The 25536-nt window shown below is 35.5% G+C and overlaps 1 protein-coding gene, 1 non-coding gene and 1 pseudogene across 4 annotated transcripts; 1 reads left to right on the top strand and 2 right to left on the bottom strand.

Moving 5' to 3' along the window:
• Positions 1–132: 132 nt before the first annotated feature.
• Positions 133–23959, top strand: Morf4l1 (mortality factor 4 like 1). Of its 3 annotated transcripts, none has more exons than XM_021728834.3 (13): positions 133–332; positions 5471–5517; positions 7712–7779; positions 11704–11817; positions 12912–12998; positions 14737–14817; positions 17710–17735; positions 18234–18322; positions 19101–19202; positions 20369–20457; positions 20921–21093; positions 21466–21550; positions 23194–23959. In XM_021728834.3, exons 1-13 carry the CDS (start codon positions 293–295, stop codon positions 23276–23278), a joined length of 1086 nt encoding a protein of 361 aa, XP_021584509.1. In that variant the 5' UTR covers positions 133–292; the 3' UTR covers positions 23279–23959. The 3 variants fall into 3 exon arrangements, with proteins under 3 accessions (XP_021584509.1, XP_005316922.1, XP_005316923.1); XM_005316865.5 differs by having other exon boundaries at positions 134–332; positions 11701–11817; XM_005316866.5 differs by lacking the exon at positions 11704–11817 and having other exon boundaries at positions 144–332.
• LOC120886990 (U6 spliceosomal RNA) lies at positions 9028–9135 on the bottom strand. The gene has a single exon (XR_005730166.2). It is a non-coding gene; the product is annotated as a U6 spliceosomal RNA (small nuclear RNA).
• On the bottom strand, positions 14314–14671 carry LOC110598504 (small nuclear ribonucleoprotein G pseudogene; annotated as a pseudogene).
• Positions 23960–25536: the final 1577 nt, after the last annotated feature.

Genomic DNA, 25536 nt, shown 5'->3' with positions numbered 1-25536 from the left:
GGGGCGCCCGGCCCTTCCCCCGGCTGCACTTCAACGGACTCGGAACTACGCATCCCGGCGTGCCCCGGGACAGCGCGGGCGCAGGGGCGCGTGCGCGGCGGGCAGCCGTTGGCTGGAGCGGCGGATGCGCGGGTCGCTGTGTTGTGAGGTCTACGGGCGCTGGCAAATCCGGCCCAGGATGTAGAGCTGGCTGTGCCTGACGGCGCGTCTGACGCGAAGTTGGGTGGGGTAGAGAGTAGGGGGCGGTAGTCGGGGGTGGTGGGAGAAGGAGGAGGCGGCGAATCACTTATAAATGGCGCCCAAGCAGGACCCGAAGCCGAAATTCCAGGAGGGTGAGTCTGTGCCCTTGGGAAAAGGCATCTAACGGCGCAGGGGAGGGAGGCGGGCTCGGGAAGGTCGAGGCTTGCGGGCCGGGCGAAGCGCGAGCCGCGCCCAGAGAAGGCGATGGGCTTTGCTTTGTGCAGGGAAAGCGCATTGCAGAGGGTGAGTTTAGTGCGTCATCTGGAAAAAGGTTTTGTGAAGCGAAAGCATAGCTACGGCTTCAGAGTGGAGAGGGAGCGCTTAGCGCGTGGCAAGGCCTTCGTGCATGTTATTGTTCTGAGGAAGAGGGCGCGGAGAAAGCAGTCTATTGTAGGGAGGCGACTGGGGCGCGATGGCGACGGTTAGGGGAAGTGATGTGGCGGTGTGTGTGGGGGAGCGGCGCCTGTTTTGCGAGCTCTCGCCAGTTGCCTGGCCTCGTGGTCGGCAACGGCTGGCGGTCCCGGGCCGTCTGGAGTACCCTCAACCCTCCTCGGCATGGTTGAAAGTTCGGTGGAGACATGTTGTTGTGGAGCGTGGGGGTTGGTTTGGCGCCCCGGGGCGGGAGAACTGCGTTGTAAAATGGCCGCTGCAAGATGGCCGCGCCATCATGGCCGCTGGCGTGTCGGCGCCGCTTCAGGGCAGATGCAGCGCCCCCTTGCACCGTGACCTCGCGCAGACCCGGTGCTAACGTTTACCTCAGTGGTGGGTGGGGATTAAGGGGGAAAAAAATCCCGAGGAGCGGGTCGGGCGTTTCCGTCAGTTTGGTGTTGCCTGGAGGCATCACTTTAGCTCACCCGAGAGCTCCGCGCCTAAATCCTAAGGTAAAGTGAGTGCGCTCTTCCTGTGCGGTCGCTCGTAAAAAAAATAATTAAAAGCAACTTCAGTGTTAAGGGCTAAGTCCCTGGTCTTAACGTGATTTTTAAAAAATACAGCAGTTTGACCAGTTGCAGTAATATTTGATTCACAATAATTGGAAAGCTTATTGATTATTATTTTGGATTTACTGACGTTAGAATCTGACTTCCAGTGAAGATAGCTCTTCCAGAGCTTCCAGCCCATCTATTTGGGTAGAGATTTAAGATTAAACTGAAAAGGAAGTAAAACTGTAAGCAAAGAGGAACGCTGTAAAACTGCCTTTCTCTATGGATGTACATGCCAGTTACCGTTAAGTTCTATGTCCAAACGCTTGCATAATTTTCTCATTTAAGATTTTTCAAAAATTTTTTGATATATATATTTTAGTTTTTAGTTGTAGTTGGACATAATCCCTTTATTTGTTTTTATGTGGTGCTGAGAATCGAACCCAGGGCTAAGTGAGATAAGTGCTAAGTGAGCGCTCTATGGCTGAACCCCAGCCCAGAGTTTTCAGATTTTTAATGCGTTAAAATTACTTCCACGAATCCTAAAACCCAAACAAGTATATTGAAACTATGATGTATTTAAGGGGCTTCAGCGGGTGTTTTCGGTGATAGGTGGCCATTAATATTTGTTTCTCTCATTTGGGTAGACTGACTTTTTATAGATTTCTTCATTCTTCTAAGTGATTCAGAACAAGGTTTTTGTTTTTGTTTTCTTTTGTTTTTTTAAATGGTATTGGTTTTGAACCCAGGGCCTCACATATGCCAAGCAAGCGCTTTACCACTAGTCAGTGGGTATAATGAAAATGGTCTGTGAATTTGAATGGGGAAAATATTGTGTTTATCATCTAGCTGAAATTTATTATTTCAATTATCAATTTACATCCTCTCCACAAAAGAAAACAGAAGTATTAGCTGTTCGTTTTTATGTTTCACTGTTACCTGAAACATGTATGAAGCTATTGCTTTTGGTATTGGATATGGAACCCAGGGGCCCTTTACCACCACTGTGTTGCATGTCCTTTAAATTTTTTTTTTTTTTAAGTTGCTGAGGCTGATGTGGAACTTGGAATCCTCCGCCTCATCTTCCCTAGTTGCTGGGATTACAGGCATGTGCCGCCGTACCTGGCTTATTATTAAGATGTTATTTATGCTCATTGCTTCAAAATTATGGTAGTTAATTGGCTTAGCAGTTAAATCTTGTTTACTGCATTAAATAAGGGACTCCCTAATATTAGAGAAAGCGATGTTTAAAATAGCTTTGAAAACTGCTTCAACAGTTGTTTTCCTTTGTAATTTGGTGTGTTTTATGTATTTATTAAAATATTCTGAGAGGTCATAAAGCTTCACCAGGCTGTCAGTACAAAAACTTAATAGCAGAATCCCTCCGGAGGGGCAATCAAGGGTGTCCATTTTGGAGGAAGGAAGTGCTTTAGTTCTAGAAGGATGTTAGAGTGAGGTGGAGAATAACAGCTAACCAGAATCCCTGTGCTGGTTATATTGGTGTAATTGGAGAAGAGTAGGAACAAAGACACCCCTGGGCAAGATTGTGAAAGCTATTTAAGGTCTTTTACATTTACAGTTATTTTCCAGGTATGTTTTCACTTGAAATTCGGAGCTGAGTTGTATAACCTTTGAGAAATTTTAAGATGTTAAGAGAATATTTTGAAAAAATATTTAGTGCTAACAAGATTATCTTGAAATGCTGTAGAAGAGTAGAAATAAGAATTGTCATAAAATGTCCCCCCCCCCAATTCTTTTAATTTTTTTATTTATGTGGTGCTGAGGACTGAATCCAGGGCCTTTTGTATGTAAGGCAAACACTGCCCTTAGCTACAACCCCAGCCCCTCTCCCCCCAAATTCTTATAAATGCAGAAGTTTTTCCTTACACGGTAAAATATATTTTCCATTAGCAGTTTAAGCAGAGTGACTTTTTTGCACAGAACTTGGTCTTCTACTTGAAGTTCTGTTAAAGCATAGGATAGCACTGTGTCACAGGCCTGTAATCCCAGTCACTCCAAGTGACTCTGTAGGCTGAGACAGAAGGATGGCAAGTTGAAAGCAGGTCTGGGCACTGAAGTGAGACCCTGTCTCAAAGTGAAAGGGTTTGGGATGTAGCTCAGTGGTAAAGCGCCCTTGGGTTCAATCCACAGTACCCCGCCCCCCCCCCATGGGATAAAAAAAATCGTGGACATCTAGTCATTGTTTGAGGGAAGACTGACTGTCAGGAATTAAGACACTGAGTGATGTTCCTAGAAAGTTCCTACCAGTGGGAGAATGGAAAACTTTGAATTTGACAGCATTTGGGCAGAATTATCTTTGTAGTTTGATATTGGAGAAAGTTTCCTATCTGATAACAGTGGGTTGCTGGTTCCCCAATCTTTTTGTCCATTGCCAAGAAAAATAGGCTTTTTTCTTTCTTTCTTTTTAAATCATGGTTTATACTCCTCAGGTAGCTGTTATGTTTTTTCAACTAAATATTATGGATAGGTAACTAGAGATCCAAGAGGGCCTCAGTGCAGTAGTTTTGGTATCAGCAGTCAAGATTTTTTTTTAAAAGTATGCCATTTCAGAACGCCTTGAAAATATATCTGGAAAGTGAAATGAGATCCATGTATGATCTTTGGTGCTAAAATTTATTAGCAGAGTAGTTTACCCATTTTGGTTCTTGTCCTTGGGATGTTGGAGAAGTTTTTGACTAATCTATTTCTTCACCTTAAAATTCAAGCTGGATATAAGCCCAGTAGCCTCTAGCAGTAATTCTTCAAAGAGGAACTGCACAAAGATTTTATGAGAATTTTGATTTGAAAGTGAAGTTACTGCAGAGTCTAATAAGAGATTCTATCTCTGGTGAGGCTTGAAATTAAATACATAGTTGAAAAATACTCTACAAGATCTCTGATTAATTTTGGGAATTCTTTTGTAGGATGAAATTCAGACTTCATAGCATGACCTATATGATGTTTCATATTTCATAATCTGTGACTTTCACATGTTTATCCTGTGTTCCAGGGGTAGTGAACTGCAAAGTATTTTTGATAGTGGTTAACACTTCAGTGCTTTTGTAGAGTTGTTTACACTATCTTCTTCGTGACTCTCCCAAGTAGCTCATTAGGCATTCTCTCTATTGCTTATGAAGGTAGTTACTGCAAGAAATCCAGGAAATTGTACAAACCTATTTGTCTAGGTGTGAGGGTCCTTTATTAATCTGTCAGTGCCTTGTACAATAGGTCACATACAAACCCAGATAACTGTATTGAGAAATATTAAGATATGTTGTGGAATTAACTATTTCAGATTGAAGGTATATCTATAAATCACGTTTTTCTTTTAAAGCTATGCTTTAAAAGCAATACCATGTAATTTTAAAATGGTGGCACCTATAGTTAACTAGAATTGGTCTAGTAGGTTATTTCAGTTTTTACAGCTAAAGCAGTTTGACCCTGTTGAATACTTTAATTGCCTCTGGATGTGTTGAAACCAAATGGACAGAAAATTGTGTGAGATCTTTCTGTTACATACCAAGTGTAATCTGAGGCAATTACCAGAAATATCCAGCATGATTTGTTTTTTCTGTAGAGATGTCTCATCCAATAGCACTCTTGAGATTTTATATGGTTTTATTATTCTAATGATGAGCTCAATATATAGTGTAAGTTCTAAAGGTGAGGATTTTGTCTATTGTTTTGTTCATTGTACATTAATGAACATATTTGAGGAATGAACGCAGATAGCTATGCCTTAAAATTCCAGCCAACTTGCATGCACATTGAAATTTCAATGTGTAGACTATTTTGCTAAGTAAAAGCATGGGAAGTAGAGATGTAGGTGGAGGTTTAAATTCCTAAAACTTGCAAAAATACATGAAAAAGCATATTAAAAATTGGATTCCTGGGGCTGGAGTTGTAGCTCAGTGGTTGAGCGCTTGCCTAGTATGTGTGAGGTACTGGGTTCCATCCTCAGCAGCACATAAAAATAAATAAGATATATATAACTTAAACAAAACAAAACCCTGGATTTCTCAATAATACTGTTAGAACAAATTGACCATCCTTCTCAATAGGTAGCTGCAGTAAATAATTATTTGCTTAGCGGTTGATGATTTAAATAAATTGCTAACACTAATTGTTTTGATTTATCTTATATGCCCTGGCATAAGTTTATGGTGAAGTTTAATCTGAAGTGTTACTCCCTTTTTTACCCATTTTTCCTAATATTGCTAGGATTATCATAATAAAATGTGATGGTTCTCAGATTTGAATCTATATATGGAAAGGGTTTAGAATTAATGGAATATTTTTCACTTTTACAGGTGAGCGAGTGCTGTGCTTTCATGGGCCTCTCCTTTATGAAGCAAAGGTATGAAATCTTCCTTTTGAGAAGTTGGCCAAAACTATTGGTTAAATCTGACTTCTAATATCAAATTTCAGTGTTTTCTTTGTTGGGTTCAGTAGGAGAGTTGCTTTTTTTTCCATCGATTGCACCTTCCCCCCCTTTTTTTGTTCTGGGTTTCTTACTATTTAGTGGGTCAAACAAGTTAAAACATTCTTACTCATGGTATTTTACCTAACTTACAGAAGACTCTTTAGATAAAGTAGCCTTTGAGGAAAATGATAGAAAGTGAAGGTTGATTGTGGGAGGAAATAGTATTATGTAGTTAATAAGGGAGGGCTGCCAGTTACTTTTATATACAAATATAATCTACTGAGTAAGATTGATATTTTGAGTGTTATTTTGAGCTGATTGTTTTATAAAAATTTAGCTGATTGTTTTGTGTTAAAGATAACTGACAATACTAAAAACAGTATACTTATTAGTGCACTGGCTTCTTTTAAAACCTGGCAGGTGTGCTCCCTCCTTGATCATTGTGTGCTCAGGTTATAAAAACCAGTATAGTACATTTAGCCAAAGATAAATAATGCATTTTGTTTAATTAATTTATTTTTGTGGTGCTCAGGATTGAACTCTAGAGTCTTGTGTATGCTGGGCCAGCACTCTATCATTGTGCTACACATCCTCAGCACTTTTTTGTGTGAAGAGGGGAGGAAGGCAGGTTTTTTTTTTTGGGGGGGGGTTGTGTGTGTGTTTGTTGCTGAGGCTTGAACCCAGGGCTTTGTGCAAGGCAAGCACTCTACCAACTGAGCTATATCCCCAGCCCCCTGCAGGTTTTGTTTTGAGATGCCATTTCCCTAAATTGCCCAGGCAGGCCTACAACTTGGAATCTTTCTGCCTTACCCTTCTGAGTGGCTGGGATTAAGGCATGTACCATTGTACTCAGTCAAAAAATGTTTCGTTTCTGATAACTTCCTTTTTTTTGGATACTGGGAATTGAATTAAACCCAGGGGCGCTTAACCAGTGAGCTACATCCCCATCCCTTTTTATTTTGAGAGAGTTTTGGTAAGTTGCTGAGGCTGATGTCAGACTTTCAGTCCTCTTGAGCAGTTGGGATTACAGGCTTGAGCTGTACCTGGGCTTCTGATAACTTTTTTTTTTTTTTTTTAAGTACAAATTTTTCCTACTAACAAATAAGTAGGGGATTGAACCCAGGGCCTTGCTTGCCACTGAGCTATAGCTGCAGTACAAGACACACATCTAAACACTTTAGTGTACTTTTTATAGCAGTAGTTTTAAAAGTTGAACATAGGGTTGCTGATGTAACTCAGTGCTTGTCTAGCATACTCAAGGCCCTGGGTTGAATCCCAGTACCACCAAAACTGAGTGGGGGGAACCTATATGCAATTATAAAAAATACAAAATAGTATGATGTTCAAAGGCCATTTCTACATAAATATCTGGTGAATAGTTTATCTTTGTGAAAATATTCTTAGCATAATTATAAATTGTCAGTTCTTTGCTAACCATTTTCACTTTTTGTTATTTGTGTTTTGAATGAATAGATAATATGTTTATAAAATTACTAATCCTGTTAAAGATTGATATTTTGAGTGTTATTTCTGTTTTAGGAACTTACGTTCAACTTTAAACTGGTTGGGTTTTCTCTCTGGCAATAAAATACTTCTAGCAAATAACTTTTTAAATGGCTATTGAATTAACTTAATTGTGGTTTGTTTGACTTCCTTTTGAACACTTTTAAATCCAAAACCAGATAATCATCACTTGTCAGAGTTAATGACTAATAATTGGTTTTGATTTGATTTTTTTTTGAAGGAATTTAGAGCTGTTTTTTGAAACAAATCAGTATATTGCCTTTCATAAGCTAATTAAATCATTTTGAAATGAAGTTCCTGAATACAGTTTTTTTTTTTAAAGCCCAATTACAGCTTTCATTAGCTGTACTTGGATAGCTTACCTTGCTTACCTAGCTCATTAATTTTAAATTTTGGGGTAACCTTTTATGCTATGGGCCTTTTGCCCGACAAAATTTACAATTTTGTAACTCAAGTTCTTTAAAATCTTAGTGTTTAGAGTCAATTTTTGTTAGTCAAAAAGTTTGTGTAGTTGTCCTTGAAAGATTGGATACTTCAAAATTATTTAGGAAGTGTCTCTCGTTTCTTAATATTTCTAAGTGAATTTGTCTTTTTTTCATTTCAGTGCGTTAAGGTGGCCATAAAGGACAAACAAGTGAAATACTTTATACATTACAGTGGTTGGAATAAAAAGTGAGTATTAGATTTTTAAAAGCAATTTTTGTGATGTTTTAATGTAATATAGTATGTTTTGAAGCAAGGGTAAGCCATTTGTAATATGAAGAAACTATTCGAAATGAGAGTTACTAGGCCTTTCATTTCATTTGTTTATTTGCAGGATTGAACCCAGGAACATTCTAGTTCTGACCTGTATCCCAGCCCTTTTTGTTTTGAGACAAGGTCATGATAAATGTCAAGGCTGGCCTTGACCTTGATCCTCCCATCTCAGCTTCATTAGCTGAGATTATAGGCGTGCACTGGTAACCATTTTATTTTATAATGTATGTGAGTTTTGGAAGAATTTCTTAGGTTCTAGTGTGGTGTTAAATAGTGGTTGAATGATGAGTGGAAGCAGCCCATTTTTTTACAGTTTGGTATATTTTAGGGTAGCCTTTTTTGGCCTTAGCATCAACCCAATGACTATATGTATATTTCAAGCAGTTAGACTCAGAACTAGTTGGGTTTTTCTGTTTGAAAAAGGAAACAGTATAAAAGTTGGTTTGAAAATGTGACAGAATTGATCAACCCATTTTTGTGAGGTTTAGAAATATGGTGGGGCCCACAAATAATTTCATTTTAATAAATTTATTTGGGCCTTTTATAATTTTTACTATGAGAGGTTTTTAATTACTTTTATTAATGATGTTCTTTGCTTAAAAAATAACATAACTAACCAGGAACTAGTTATTTAGGAGTTGTTTCTAGTAACTTAATGTTTTGTGTCATCTGACCCAGGCATGGTGCTGTTGCTTTGGAAAATTTCTACTAAATTTATTGGCACATTGACTTTGATCTTTTATACAGTCTTCTGTCCAGGTGACCAACCCAGCACCCTTCCCCACCACAAAGCTATACCTGTTGCTTATTTAAATTTTTATTTTGTTCATTTTTTTAAAAAAACATGGAATGTGGGCTGGGGATGTGGCTCAAGCGGTAGTGCTCGCCTGGCATGCTTGCAGCCCGGGTTCAATCCTCAGCACCACATACAAACAAAGATGTTGTGTCCGCCAAAAAACTAAAAAATAAATATTAAAAATTCTGTCTCTCTCTCTCTCTCTCTCTCTCACCTCTCTCTTAAAAAAAAAAAATGGAATGTGGGCAGGGATTGTGGCTCAGCAGTAGAGCGGGTGGGACCCAGGTTTGATCCTCAACACCACATAAAAATAAAGTCATTGTGTTGTCCATCCACACCTAAAATAAATAAATAAATAAATATTTTTTTAAAACATGGAATGCTTCACAAATTTGTGTATCATTCTTGGGCAGGGGCCATGTTAACCTCTTATATTGTTCTAGTTTTTTTAGTATATGTGCTGCAGGAGCAAACACTTAAAAATATTTTGAAATGGAGTCTTCCTAAGTTGCTGAGGCTGATGTTGACTTTTGGATTCTCTTGCCTCAGCCTTCTGAGTCACTGGAATCATAGGCATGTACCACTGTGCCCAGCTAAATTTATTTCATTAGGAAAAATTTTTTATATGTTAAATATTCTTTGTTAACAGGGAATATTAGACCTTTAAATTCCATTGGTACAGCTGTGGAAAGGTAGAAATCTAAAATGCATGAATGTACGTTCTGATAACTTTTTGAGTTTTCTTTTTTAAATGAGAAGGTATGTTTTATTTTAGTGGAATATGATTTACATACATTAGTGCACAAATTACACATGTAACCTACTGTATTAAGTGAGAAAGTTAGCATAGAAAAATTCTCTCATGTTAATGATAAAGTGTTTCTAATAAGTAGGCAATATTATTACTTGTGATCTTATTGACATTTAAAATACTGAGAAATTAGGAAAATAATGGAGAAAACTCTTTTGGTGTTTAGAATGTAAACTGATTTTAAATTGATATGCAGAAACGGGAAAATTCATCTTGATCCTGGTGTATCTCATAGCTTTCTCTCCATTTTAAAAAATGAGTGTTAAAACTGCATTTTAGTTTTCAGTTACTTTTTTGATATAATACTGATACTCAGTTAAATTGAGAGTGGTAGTTAATAATGAGACTCTCCATTCTCTATGGGAAAGAAAATGTGCATTTTGCGAGTGTGGGAAAGTTCAAAGTCCATTCAGGAAATCAAAAGCAAAGCAAATTTATGGGTAGAACTACTTTTCCCTACTTCTCAGCTTTTTTTTTGCTTGTTTTAGTTGTAGGTAGACATAATACCTTTATTATACTTATTTATTTTTATGTGGTGCTGAGGGTCAAATCCAGTGCCTCACATGTACTAGACAAGCACTTGACCACTGAGCCACAAACCCAGCACAATCTTGTGCACTTTTTTAAAAAAACATTTATTTTTTTAGTTTTAGGTGGACACAATATCTTTATTTTACTTTTATGTGGTGCTGAGGATTGAACCCAGTGACTTATGCATGCTAGGCGAGCACTCTACCACTGAGCCACAACCCCAGTGCCCAAACTCTCACACTTTTAAAGAACTGTTTAGGATTTGACTTTAATAGCTGTGAATGATTTTTGTGCTTAACTCTTTTTTCATATATAATATACAATAAAGTATATATAAATGTACTTTTCTTATGTAATAAAGTATTCTGTATAAAATTACACATAGATGTGTATAGTTCAATGACTGGATTTTAAGTGGCTTTTGTACTTCCTCAGAGATCGTGAAAATACCAACTACTTGTATTTCCTGACTTCACTGTTTAAAAAAACAATCATTTTTCCCATTTGATGGATTATAGTCCAGAAATAAATGAATGGTTGGTTTCTGTAGATGTTTTTTTCCCCCCACTTCAGGAAATTTAAAGAAATGTCATTATATGTCAGTTTTTTTTTTGTTATTGGTTTTCTTTCTTTCTTTTTAGTTATACATGACAGTAGAATGTATTTTGACATCATACATATACATGAGCATAACTTTCCATTTTTGTGGTTGTACATGATATGGAGTTACATTGGTTGTATGTGTGAACAATACATATGTGTTACATATGTGAACATAGGAAAATTATGTCTGATTCATTCTACTGTTTTCCCATTTCCATCACTTCTCCCTTGTCCCCACTCCCCGCAATAGATATTAGGCTTTTTTTCTCCCTGTCTCCATAGGTCTATTGAAGTATATTATTGTATTGGAGATGTATTTTTTGTGGTTGAATTTGGTATATAAACATAATTTTGAAAATTGATCTTTAAGGAAGCAGGTGGAAACTCTTAAATCCACTTTGAAAGGTGGAGGAGTTAATCAAATGCCCAGCAGTATGTTGTGTTTTTAATACTTTTTATATTCTGCTCATGGATTGTGGCTTTGAGAATTAGTCACAAGCTACCTTAGAAAATTCTGAGATTCTTTTATGCTTGACCTAAAAAATTTTTGCGCGTGTTTGGCCTCCATTTTTTTATTCTTGTGAGGTACTCCTCAGAGCAGAGGATGTTGTCCATTTCATTTTCCTTGGTTTTGGCAAGAATTTTCAGCTCTTAACCTATAAAGGGAACTAGTATGACTTGGCTTTTACATCAAGGTGTGTTCACTGTGTACATTTTGGGGGAAGGGATTTGTAAGTCTCTAAAATGTATGGCAAATAACAATTAGCTCCCTTTGATTTATGGAGAATTGAAATAGATATAAATGTATACTTTAAAAAAAAGATTTTTCATTTTAAAATGGTTTGTAGGCTCTCTTAAAAAATAATTCCACAAAACTTAAATCCCCAAATTGAAATTTTCTTAAATTTTAGTTTATGTATACTTTCACAAGCACAATAGAATACTAAGATATATCTAAATTTTCAAAAACCTTATTGGAATTCATTGACACAGACATTTAAATATTCCATTTGTAAATGAATCTTACTTAATAAAGCTTAAGCTAAATTCTGCACCTAGTTACTGAGATTACTTTGTACTATGCTATCTGTATCAGAAGTGCTGTGAGGCCCAGGCGCTCTGAAAAAACTTTGAAGACACGTGAGGATATTGTAGCCCTTTTTCCTGTTCCTGAAGGAGCTCCCTCAGTACACCACCCCCTCCTGACCTCTAGGTAAATGCATGTTTTAAAGTTTTCTCTAGGAATGGTGTTGAGGATTGCTTTTTATTTATTTTTCCTTTGGCTATATTCTATAAGAGGTCAGAGGTGGGAAATTGTTAAAGATATTGCTTTGAGAACACACCTAATTGTGTCACTAAAGGAGCTCCATCAGCAGGAGAAAAGGCTCACTTTGTTCCAAAAGTTCATCATTCCCTAAGAAATATTGTCCTTAAATGAACACCAGCAGAAGTGCCAGAATGCCTTGTCAACATTATAATAGAGTGATTCTATTCTACCTTTTAGTGTTTAAATAAATCCTCTGGTCAGCTTGGAAATTTGTGTATTCATATGTGAGTGAATGAAAATAGAGTGGTATAATCTGATAAATCATTGTAATACTTTAATGTACAAACTTACTTGAGTAATCTAGATGGTGAGTGTTGGTAGAGTTTCTAATGTGTTTCTGACATACTGTGTTTTTTGTCAGGGATACTGAAGTATTTTGCATGCTATCTCATAATAACCCTATGAGATATAGGTACTTAATATCTAATTATCCCCCATTTTACAGGTGGTGAAAATAAGTCAGAAAGCTGTGTGATTTAGTTATTACACATAAGTAGCAAGATATTGATTTTAGGGTTTTTTGTTTGTTTCTTTGTTTAGGTCAATTTATTATGAACTTTTTTTCTTTCTTTTTTTTTGGTGCTGGGGATTGAATACAGGGCTTTGTGCATGGTAGACAAGCACTCTACTGAGCTGTATCCCCAGCACCTATTATGAACTTTTGTTTCATCTTTGGCAGTTGAAAAATTTTAAGATATTTTCGTCCATAGGCTAATTGCTTAGACAGTCTTTAGCTATTTCTAAAACTGATTTGAATAATCTTTTAAATTTGGAATGCTGTTTCTCAGAATATGAAGTTTTCCTTCTTTACAAAACAACTTTAAATAGATTTTCATTTTAGTTGAGAATGGATTTGTAGTATCATTTCCCATTATTTCAGAAATCCAAGGACTTGCTTCTTGGATCTTTAAAAATTAATTGGAGGATAGAGTCTGAATCATCATGAAAATGTTTTGAATAATATCTTTATTCCTTTTCAGTTGGGATGAATGGGTTCCAGAGAGCAGAGTGCTCAAGTACGTGGACACCAATCTGCAGAAACAGCGAGAACTCCAAAAAGCCAATCAGTAAGTTTGTTTTGAGAAATGAATATAGAAGTGAAATGTCTGTAAATTAGATTTGGGACAAAGAATGAGCAATGGGAATCAATGTTGGCTGCCTGCCTGCCTATAAAATGCTTATTGGTACGTGTCAGTGGTTGGGTTATGCCTTTGACTTCAAGTAATCAGACAAGCCTTTTCTAGGTAAAGGAAATAGCAACCTGTCATTGTTTGCATCTGTCTTTAGAGGTTGGTTGAAAACACAGCTGCATGTAGTTGGGAATTGCTATAGGTATAAACTCATTGCTAAAACTACAGTAAGACTACTGTCTTACCTCTTGAGCTCTGTGGAAGGCACAGTTGGTGGGGGAAACGAGGTATTCCTGTTTTTACACATCCCTGGGAACAGGGCAGAAGGGATTTATTTATTTATTTTAGTTTTCGGTGGACCAACATCTTTATTTTTTATTTGTATGTAGTGCTGAGGATCAAACCAGCGCCCTGCGCATGCCAGGCCAGTGTGCTACTGCTTGAGCCACATCCCCAGCCCTCATTTACTTTTAAAGCTGAAGTGTGTACTAAAAATATTGGAATCAAATTAAAAGAAAACATTGGGATTAGTGAATTTTAAAACAGAAATAGAATTTTCAGTTATATGACACACCTATTACGGTCACTCTTTACTACATTGATTTTAATTTTGGTAGATATGAAAGAGCCAAATATTAGGCCTTACACTCTTTTCCTGAGTTTTGATTTTTGTAAATATATTGTCATTTGTTTAACTTGTTACAAACTTGGTTCCAGAAGTGTATAAGCTTGGGAACCTTGATTTGAATATAAATTCTAGATTGACATTAAGCTGGCAAAATTCATTTTTTTTCATAAATACTTATTTTTTTAATGTTTATTTTTTAGTTTTAGTTGGACTGAAACTATTTTATTTGTTCTTATGTGGTGCTGAGGACCAAACCCAGGGCCTCCCACGTGCTGGGTGAGCACTCTCCTGCTGAGCTACAACCCTAGCTCCGCCCCCTTTTTTCAAGTGTATAATCTAAATTTTATTATAATGTTGATCACAAATATGTACCCTTTAAAAACAGTAGCAAAAGAACCATCAACAACATACATGGAGAAATCCTTGCAAGTAAACACAATGTCTTAAGGTCTGGGACTCTGAGCATGCTGCCCACAGGCTGGAGGAGACATCTTCAGGTTTAAGGCAAGGGGAAACCTACAAAAGGCACAACCACTGGCTACCTCTGGAAGAATCTCTTAGTTATTTTCTTATTTTTATGATGGTACTTATTATTTTATTTTATTTTATTTTTTACTATTGAAGTTTATTTAACAAAAAGTTTAATATGAAAGTGTACATGACCCAATTTTCAAGTCATAGTTAAACAGGGCTTCTGGAGGAAGGACACAGATTTCTCTGCTGAACAGCCGTTATTTATACTGGTTCTAAGACTTCTAACATGATGATACTGTTTCCTCGTATTACCACCATTCCAATATTGTTCTGTTGTCCACTAGTTGCCATCTCCACACATTCATTTATTACAAGATTCATGAAGGGATCAAATCCCTGCAATATTCCTTGGACATGTCTGCCACCATTTAATTTCAATGATAACTTCTTGTCCATAAATTTTTTTCAGCTCGGTAGGTTGAGCCTTGCTCATATTGTCTACTCTTCAAGCTTAAAGCCGCTTTTTGGTACTTATTATTTTTATGATGATCTTAATTGTAATTATTTTTGAAGGGAGCAGTATGCAGAGGGGAAGATGAGAGGGGCTGCTCCAGGAAAGAAGACATCTGGTCTGCAACAGAAAAATGTTGAAGTGTAAGAAGCTCTTTGTTTTAATTTTGCATACTGTGTTATAATTCAAACTTAATGCTCACTATGTGTTAGACTTTATTGAAAGTGGAAACTTTTTGGCCAGGTATGGTTAACTCACATATGTAATCCAAGTTCCTCAGCTATTAGAAGGTTGAGATAGGAGGATTGCAAGTTTGAGGCCAGTCTGGGCAACTTGGTGAGACTTGTCTCAAAAAGTAAAAAGGGCAGGGGGTGTGACTTAGTGGTAGAGTGCCACTGTGTTCAGTTACCCAGTACCATCAACAAAAATAAAAATAAAAAACAATTTTGAACATGGTTAGAACTTAAAATCTAACCAAGACTAGTGTAGCCAACTTAGCAGGACTGTCTCAAAATAAAAAATTAAAAAAATTGGGAGCTCAGTGGTAAACTGCTCCTGGGTTCAATCCCCCAATATGGCCAAAAAAAGAAAAGAAACAATTTTTCAGAAATGCTTATTTTCTACTTCAATATTTTTCTTGGAAAAACAAGTCATTTTAATGAATGGTCGTGCACCCCCCCCCACCCCACCCCTTAAGGGTTTTGTATTTTTTCAATTTTTTTTTTTTTTTTACAAAAAAGTTGTTGATGGTGTGTATATGGTGTTGTGTATGCTGTGATGAGAATCACAAAGCCTCACACATGTGAGGCAAGCCTTTACCACTGAGCTACACGCTCAGCCCCTCATGCACTTCTTGTTAAAGGGGGGAAAAAACGTGCTTTCAAGTGTGATTTATCTGAAGAATTTCTTTGAAACCAGAGAAATCTTTACTCATGGTTTTAGAGTTAACAGTCTTTTTTACTAAAGTCTTAAGTGTTAGTGATAAAAGGTAATTATACGTTTTGAGGGCCAGTAGTTTTAGTATTTTATTGTGAGAATATAATTAGTTTGGCAAGGATTAGATGTTATTTTTTTCAGGGTGATTCATATAAATATTCTATGTTCTGGTTCTTTGGAAAGTGACTGTGTAGTGTAGTATTCATTTGATTAGTGGTTGAGTTCTTAAAAGGCATTCATTTTCTTTTTTTTAAATAAAAATGGAGTTTTATCAGTAAGTAAAACTTCGGTTTATAATTAATTCTTTATCACTGTGCTAAAAGTTGGTATAGAAATCAAGTGGCAGTGTGCCTAAGATGGGGTTTTTTGGGTTTTTTTTGTATTTGAGTACAAAATGTTATGAATGACTGAGTAACTACATGAGGTAAAGTTTTTAAATTCAAAGTTCTCATCCTTAAAAAATGGAAACCTTGACAGTTGTCTACTGGATCTTTTAACTACTGAAGCAGGAGGATCCCAAGTTCAAGGTTAGCCTGCCTAAACTTAGCAAGACTCTTAGCCTTAAAAATTTTTAAAAACAGGGAGGGGATTAAGGATGTAGCTCAGTGGTAAAGTACCCTGTGCTTAATCCCCAGTGCCACCCCTCATCCAGAAAAAGAAGCAATTAAATATGTTGGGGATTTTAAGGGTTATTATTATTCTAAGGATTCTTATTTTGCTTTGAGGTTTTAATGACTTTGGTGTCCAGTTTTGTGCTAGTACATCTTCAGTTTTTGGTAACTGTATATAGTTTTCTCTGAATACATACTAATACTTCCGGCTATTATAAAATACCTGGAGAATCAGATTTACATTCACTACTTTAGAAGTCTAGGTTTTTCATGTTTGGGTGCATGTTTCTCAATAGGGAATGTGAATTTTGTTGGCATTTAGGCTTAATGTAGTAGGTTGTGCTTTGGTGATTCATTTAGTGAGTCAAGAACTTAAACAAAATAGAATCTAATGGTTTCTGTTTTGATGATATAAATCAAATATCAGCAATTTATTGTATGAAACATTGCACATTTTGAGACACAAGTTTAGTTTACATGCTTCATTAATAAAAATGAGCAGGAATGTTGAAGCAGTAGTACATAGATAGCCCTTACTACTAGGATTCATTGAAGTACAGTTTATAGATTCTTCAGAGTTGAGATCAGTTGTGTCAATATTTTTAATTTTACAGAGAGTGAATAAAGATTGAATGTAAAATCTCTTTGTCTTCATCTATTGTTAGCATGTATAAGTAAATTTTATGTTTTATCTTGACTCAAATACTGTCCCCATAATATTGTATTATTATTAACGTTAACTTTACAGAGGCAGGGGAAAGCCTATACTTCAGATTTTTTTTAATAACCAAACGTAAGTTAATTTGATTTCTGGCAGGGGGATAACCCCAAGACCTATAGATCAGTAAAAAACAAGATTCAGGTGTTATGATAAGATCCAACTAGAAGTGATGTATAATTGTAGATTATATTTGTCAATGGTTTTCTTTGTGTTTTGGAAATAATTATGCAAAGAGACAAAACTTTTATAATTTGGCAGATACAAATAGACTCAAATTATGTTGCTATTATAGATAGAGATACATCAGTTTGATAGAGGAGGAAAGTATAGTATTGAAAATGAGGGAATATAGTTTTAGGGGAAAAAAGTAAAAGTTTAGATCACTGGACTAACATGATTGGTGTTTAAGGAATGTACAAATCTAAAATCAAAAATTAGTGTTTTGGAAAGGAAAACGAAAATAATTAAAGTATTATAGCTTTTAAAACTCCTTTTTTTTTTGGTGGAACTAATAAAAATTCTTAAACTTTTAACACACAATTCTGGAAGTATGTCTCCTAAAGCATTCTTGGCTTATTTTTTCCATTTTTGTGGAGGAAGATGAGAATTTAAACATCAATAAAAATACTTGTGTTTGAGCCCTAAACTATGATTTAAGTACCTCATCCATAAAGACAGTACTTTTTTGTGAATTTAATCACGATAAAGGGGAAGTCAAATAGTTTACTAGAAATAACTTTGTTTTTCTTTTTTCCCCCTCCTTTTAGGAAAACCAAAAAGAACAAACAGAAAAGTAAGAATATTAACTTTCTTTAAATTAACCTATTTTTGTCTTTATAGCATTTATATTTTAAATTCACTATTTTAAAAACTAACATTTTGAAGTAAGCTTAATATATCTATTAATGGTCTAAAATATGAATCTCCCTGGTAATGTTATAAATAGAAATGTACACAGTGGTAGAGGCCTAACTGATCCTTTTTTTTTTTTTTCCCCCACTGTGGAGAAACTTAAGGATTTCATTATTTTCATCTGCTTTAGTCTCATGTTTTTAATCAGTGGAAGATGGTGATATTATTAAGTATAGCCTGTACTAAATGTTTGGTGGAGATATTCATAAAAGTTGTTTCACGTAGAATTATGATTCTTAGATTCAAATAACAAGCCATGTGATGGAGAAATAATGAAGGCATGTTAAGAGTTTGTTTTCTATAGAGTTTCTTATTTTATTTGCTTACCTCTCCCCTGCAATCCCCCCAACCACCCTGCCAATCCCCACCCCTTTTGTAGCACCTGGAAATGGAGATGGTGGGAGTACCAGTGAGACACCTCAGCCTCCTCGGAAGAAAAGGGCCCGAGTAGATCCTACTGTTGAAAATGTAAGATTTTTTTAAGTTTTTTAATAGCCTGTTAGATTTCTAGTCTAAGTCACAACAAGAAGTAATCATAGAACTTTGGTTCCCCAAAGCATTGTTAACATGCTTAACTAATGAAATTTCCTATTTTGGGGTAAGGATATATTTGTATGTATCTTTGTTTCCATGTGTAGCTCTAGATTATCCCTACCTTCAATTTGTCATCAGTGTTTAAGACTATGTGTTAGATTGGGTAGACCTACGGGGTCACAATAGATGGTTTATTAAATTTCAGCATGGTTTAATAAAACCATGGCAAATACTATGAAATCCTATGAGTTTCACATATGTGTGCATGAATATAATAGTTTTAGGATTCCTACTTAAGTAGTATAGTAATGTGTTTTCTTGTTATATATAATATGCAAAGTTAGTGAATTTGTTAATAAGAGTTCTAATTGACATAATATTACTGAAGTTGAAGTTTCTAAGTAACAATAGTTACTAGCTATTAACTTACTAACTTACAAACATTGGTATGTTCTGAAAATAAGTACTTTGGGACAGATTTTGAAGACAACTTTTATGAATTAATGATGTTCCTTTATAGTTGTATTGGAGTGTTCATGTGAACATTAGCAATGAATGGGAAAACTAAAAACTAAGCCAAAATGCTCCATTTCCAAAAGAGGAAATTCACCAAGAATTTTTACCTTAACATAAACATGCACTAAAAAGTCTTTAAGAGTTGTTGTTAAGCAAAGAAAGGTTTTATTTTTATTTCCTCTCTTTTTTTTACTAGGAAGAAACATTTATGAACAGAGTTGAAGTTAAAGTAAAGATTCCTGAAGAGCTAAAACCATGGCTTGTTGATGACTGGGACTTAATTACCAGACAAAAACAGGTAAGTTGAAAACTAGACAGATTATAAGCTCTGTGCTATGTACTTGTGAGCACAAAGAAGATGATACTTGAATTTTGAAGCACGACTGATAAATAATATTTTATTTGAGAGACTGAAAATTACTTCAGAAAAAAAAGCACTTGGAAAGGAATAAAATATGTAATTATTTTATGACAATTTTAAAGAATGTTGGATATAGCTGATATTTGGAGGTTGCTGGGGCTGGAATTCATCCAGAAAATTAGGAGAATCTTTTTTTTTTTTTTTTGGTCTGTCATTGGAAAATGAAAGATCTGCACATAGCATTCTCTGTAGAAGAACCTGAATCTCATTAAGGTTCTAGGACTCATTTTCTACTTTATATGATGGGACTGTTGAGTAGAGAGGGACATGTTAAACCTCACAATAGTTACTTAAATGCAGAATGAGAACACATTAAGTGATTTCTTTAAACAGACAAATGGTGTAGGTAGGGCGAAGGTTATGGATGACTGATGATTGTGAGACTCAAGAGACTATAGATGATGTGGTCTTGCTCTGAATTCTGATTTGTTGGGAGGATTATACAGCTGCAGCTAAGCTGTCAAAATTTAAGCTATGGCTCTCCTACTTAATAGCCATGGCCTCAGACAAGCTCCTTGGTCATTTTGTGCCTTTGTTTTTAATACATTTAGTGGAATAATAGTCCCTACCTCATAGTATTGATAACCAGGACAAGAAAGGCAGTTCTGTTACTGCTTCAGAGTGAGTCTAGCACATAAAATGCTAACAGTTAATAATGCCTTCATAATATCATTGAAATGTGGTGTATTCTATATGTATGACCAGCAGATTTTCGGTTTTAGAGTTGTATCTTCAGGGGCTTGGGATATAGCTCAGTTGGTAGAGTGCTTGCCTCAAATGCACAAGGCCCTGGGTTCAATCCCCAGCACCCCCTCCCCCCAAAAAACCAAAGCTGTATCATCAGTAATGATAGTCACTAGCTTATGTAATTGGAGCTAAATATAATGAAGATTGTAGTTCTTAGCAGTGTTATCCATGTTTCAAGGGCTGAATAATAATGCCTTCTCCTATTTTGAAACTCTGTTGCATGAAAGCTTACCAGTATGATTTTTCACAGAAAAAGAATATTTTTATTTACGTAGATTTTTGTTTTGTTTGCATAGCTCTTTTATCTTCCTGCGAAGAAGAATGTGGATTCTATTCTTGAGGATTATGCAAATTATAAGAAATCTCGAGGAAACACAGATAATAAGTAAGAATCAACCCCTTTAATACTCAGAGAATCTTTTCTTAAGTATTTTTATTCCCAAATAATCTCCAAAGTTATATTTTTTGAATATTAGTACCATTAGTAGAATTTCACTGGTTTTATTCAGGGGCTGGCAAACTTTTCCTAAAGGTTCAAATAGTGAATATTTTAGGTAAAATTGAAGCAGTTGTATAGGTACTTATGGAATCATTTAAAATTTAACCATTTGAAATTATAAAAATCCTTTTATTTTGAGGGCCAAACTTGGCTTCAGCATATTTCTGAAACTTATTTTATGTATCCTTGTTAAATTTTTTATTTAAAAAAGAAAAAAAATCTCTCAGCACTAGTTTGTTGTCACTACTAGTTTGACCTTGAATTCCTTACCCTTGTGTTGGTTGGATTAATTTCTTTTTCAGTTTTCGGTGACCAGTTGTGGAAATAAATGGTTTTTGTTCATTTTCAGGGAGTATGCTGTTAATGAAGTTGTGGCAGGAATAAAAGAATACTTCAATGTAATGCTGGGCACTCAACTGCTCTACAAATTTGAGAGACCACAGTATGCTGAAATCCTTGCAGATCATCCTGATGCACCCATGTCCCAGGTGTATGGAGCGCCACATCTACTGAGATTATTTGGTAATATACCTTTTGGAAAATGTGATTTTATTTATTAGCTTTTAATAATTTTTTTGTGTTCCCTAAATGAGTGAGGGGTAAAATCATTAACATCCTAAACCCTGACTACAGGGGTTAGGGGTATGGCTGAGTGGTAGATTGCTTGCCTACCATGCAGGAGACCTGGGTTTAATGCCCAGCACCACAAAAATGGGAGGGACAAATCTGCACAGGTTCATTGCAATTTGAACTCTTGTCTAAAGGTTAAATAGCAAAACTTGTTTTAAAATCATGTAATTTTAAAATTTTGATGGTTGGATTTGCTCACATAATTGAACTGGGATTATGTTGCTGCTTTATATATAACTTTGCTAAATTCTTTTGTTTCTGTAGTACGAATTGGAGCAATGTTGGCCTATACACCTCTGGATGAGAAGAGCCTTGCTTTATTACTGAATTATCTTCATGATTTCCTCAAGTAAGTTTAAGTATGGTTGAAATTAGACGCAAGAATTGGTATGATATACTAAAAATTGGTGAGATAGGAGAGATTGATACTAATTGCTAAAAGAATGTAGATAGGTATTTAATGGAACAAATGATAGAGTTGGCATATAAGTGCTTAAATCTCAAACCTATTAAGATAATTTAAAAAATGTAGAGTAATATTTTCATATTCTGGTACTGTTGTGTATAAAAGAATTACCTTTAATTCACAAAGAAGACATGTTTTCTTTATTCAATAAAAGGATGAACAAACCAATGAAAAGTATGTCACAGGAGATTTATAGAAATGGCAGTAGTAGAAGGGATCATTAAAGCATATTCAACAGTGTAATAAAATAGGAATTGTTGATCAGTAAAGTACCTCTTATTACAGGTGTTTCCCCATTTCTTTAATCTCAGTTTAAAAGATTGAAGAAATGGGCTGGGAATATAGCTCAGTTGGTAGAGTGCTTGCCTCACATCCATAAAGCCCTGGGTTTAATCCCCAGCACAACAAAAACAAACAAAAGATTGAAGAAATGTAGAAAAGGGAAATACTGGTTGCTACATCTTTGGAAAGAGCATTTTTTATAACAGTGAATTTTAAACAACCAAGCAGCTGTTAAATGATGAGGTTGCTCCAAATACTGGTAAGGAAAGATAGCAATGTTGTCAGTTGAAGGAAAATTAAATTTTTTAGTAGTGGTGAGGCGTGGTATAATTCCCCTCATTTGGTGAGAAACATTTCAATTTTTGCAAAACATTTGATTTTCCATATATGAGTCACAGTTAATTATCTTGAGCCTACTGATAGGAAAAGTTAGTGTTTTTATTTTCTACTTTGAAAACTTCTATACTTGGATTTTTGCACAATAACCATGCATTTTATTTCAAAACAAAACAAAACATTGTAACTGCAACATGGACCTGGGGAATCCATGGCCTTTGTTCTGCCAAAGATAATTATCTTCTCTGGACCTTAATTACTTAATATTATGGTTCTTGGGGATCAAAGCCAATGTGCCTCTCTCATGCCAAGGAAGTGCTGTGTCACCCAGGTACACCCTCAACACTTTTTATTTTTTATTTTGAGACTTGGTTGTGTTAAGTTATATTCTTGAACCTGTGTTCCTCTTGCCTCAGCCTCCTGAACTGGGATTATAGGCATGTACCACCATGCCCAGCTTCAGTTTCCTTTGAAAGCAAAAATTTACTACCATTTGAAATTTCAGGTTCTTTTTTTGTGGTGTGAATTTTAAGTTTAAGCTTGATTTACTTGTAAATTTCTGAGTCTATACTTAAGAATATTGAAGGACTGAAAGCAATATCTACAGTATTCTTTTTGGATAATACTGCCATATAATAGGATAATAGCTGTTTCTTAATTGTTCAAAGTTGATGAAGACAAAAATTCCTCCTTGTTTAGAAATGAGGAAGGGTACTTTATTCTTTATAGCTGTATGTTGTATGATCTCTTTGCCTGGATTATAATTAATGTGGTTTTTCTGTGAAGTAGTGATTATTATTTTTAGTAAAATGTAAATAGGCTTATGTATATTCCATGTTATGTAGGAAGAGATTTGTATCAAGATAAGATTTTTAAAAATTTGTTAATGAATAATATCTAATTTTTAGGTACCTGGCAAAGAATTCTGCAACTTTGTTTAGTGCCAGCGATTATGAAGTCGCCCCTCCTGAATACCATCGGAAAGCAGTGTGAGGAGGTGTACTTCATTCACTTGTGTTTGGATCTCTGTAAACACATTTTTGTTCTTAGTCCTTCTCTTGTACAAATGATGTACTTTGAAGATGTTAGTGTATAACAAAATTGATGTTTGTTTTCTGTTTGAATTTAAACAGAGAAAATAAAAGGGGTTACTGCTCCTTTTTTCCTTTCTTTCTTTTAATTTCATTTCAAAGTTGCTACCAGTGTATTCAATGATGGACAACAGAGAGACATGCTGTAGAGTGTTTGCCTAGTTGACAAAGCTGCTTTTGAATGCTGGTGGTTCTATTCCTTTGACACTACGCACTTTTATAATATGTGTTAATGCTATATGACAAAATGCTCTGATTCCTAGTGCCAAAGGTTCAATTCAGTGTATATAACTGAACACACTCATCCATTTGTGCTCCTTTTTTTTTTTTTTTTTTTAATGGTGCTTAAAGTAAAGAGCCCATCCTTCGCAAGTCATCCATGTTGTTCCTTAGGCATTATATCTTTGCTCAAATTGTTGAAGAATGGTGGCTTGTTTCATGGTTTTTGTATTTGTGTCTTATGCACGTTTTAACATGATAGACGCAATGCATTGTGTAGCTACAGTTTTCTGGAAAAGTCAAATCTTTTAGGAATTGTTTTTCAAATCTTCAATAAAATTTTTCTTTAAATTTCAAAAAGCAATGTACTTGTCTGGATTTGTTTCAAAAATCTTTTGGGGGGGCGAAAAAAAGGACATTGCCTTCCTGGAGAGCAAAACCTTAGGAAATGAACATTTTGTATACTGTATATCTTTCTTATGATAGGTAGTGATTTTTTTTTTCCCAGGTGGGTATTTTATTTTCTGGTTTGATTTTTATTGAGTAAGATCTTAGCTTTGGCATCCCAAGCTAATCCATAGCAGCAGCATTCGTATTTATGGTCTTCAGAAAAGCTAGACATTTACATGACAGTGTCTCATTTTTCACAGATTGTTACCAGTTTTGAGCATTAAAGACAGTTTTATCTATGTGACAGCTTGCTGATTGTTTAAATTTAGGGTGTTTAATTTAGAAGTAAAAAGAGCAATATATAATATTAAAAATGGCAGATATTTTTCCCCTTTGATATTAGATCTGAAGTGGTTTTGGATATAGGTTTGAGAGGATACTTGTTACAAAGTATTGGAATAAGTTCAGAAGGCAAGAACTGTAGTAGCATATGAGGAGTGGGGTTTGAGAAGGGAGGATAATAGAGAAAAACAATAAAAGGGCAGTGGAATTTGCTTTTGTTATTCCTAGTCATAGTTATTTTCCAGCCTTCTTAACTTTTCCCTTTTATCACAACTTTACTGATTAACAATTAGGGAATGTTTTTCTTTGGGAGCAAAGAATGTTACTAATGTTAATCTTTATTCAACCATGATGGTCTTCATATATCTCTTATTTTTAATTTGTGTTAATGTGTGCCTTAATTTAACAGACCAATTTCCTGTAAGAGCAACCCCTCAAACCTTTTTGGTTTCAGGATCTTTTTTTTTTTTTTCAATATGTTAAAAATGTTGCTGTTCATGGTGGCACTCACCTGTAATTACAGAGACTCAGGATGTCACGGGAAGAGAATTGCAAGTTTGAGGCCACCCTTGGGCAACTTAGGAAGGACTGGGGGAATATAGCTCAGTGTTAAGTGTTCCTCTGTTCAGTCCCTATTACCAAAAAGTAAAAAAAAAATATTTCTGAGGTTTCTAAAGAGTTCTTGGTTCATATGGATTATATATATATATAAATTTACCACTTCAGAAATTAAAACATTTAAAACATAAGATTAGGGCCTGGGGATATAGCTCCGTTGGTAGAGGGCATACCTCACATGCATAAGCCCCTGGGTTCACCAGCACCACCAAAAAAAAAAATAAGAATACAGGTGCTAGGGTTGTAGCTCAGCAGTGTACAGCCCTTGGCTAGCAATTGTAAGGCACCGAGTTTGATCAGCACCACATAAAAATAAATAAAACAAATGTACTATGTCCATCTACAACTAAGAAAGAAATTAATTATAAAAGATTATGGACTTTCTTTAGCCATCTGAGTGGTAGTATCTGACCTGGAAAACTGTACATACATTATGGGAGAATCCAAATGATTTGAAATGATTTTTTGCCTTACAGATTGAAAATATCCCAGGGACCACAGGATCCCTGGACTACTCTTTTGAGAATCACTATATTATAATCTTTATAGAAGTTTTAAAATTTTTTATTCATGAAGCCCCAAGATCAGAAT

Source organism: Ictidomys tridecemlineatus, chromosome 5, assembly GCF_052094955.1.
Source record: "Ictidomys tridecemlineatus isolate mIctTri1 chromosome 5, mIctTri1.hap1, whole genome shotgun sequence".
Taxonomy (NCBI): domain Eukaryota; kingdom Metazoa; phylum Chordata; class Mammalia; order Rodentia; family Sciuridae; genus Ictidomys; species Ictidomys tridecemlineatus.
Note: the sequence above shows the minus strand (reverse complement) of the source record. Positions and strands in the feature narration are given on the sequence as shown.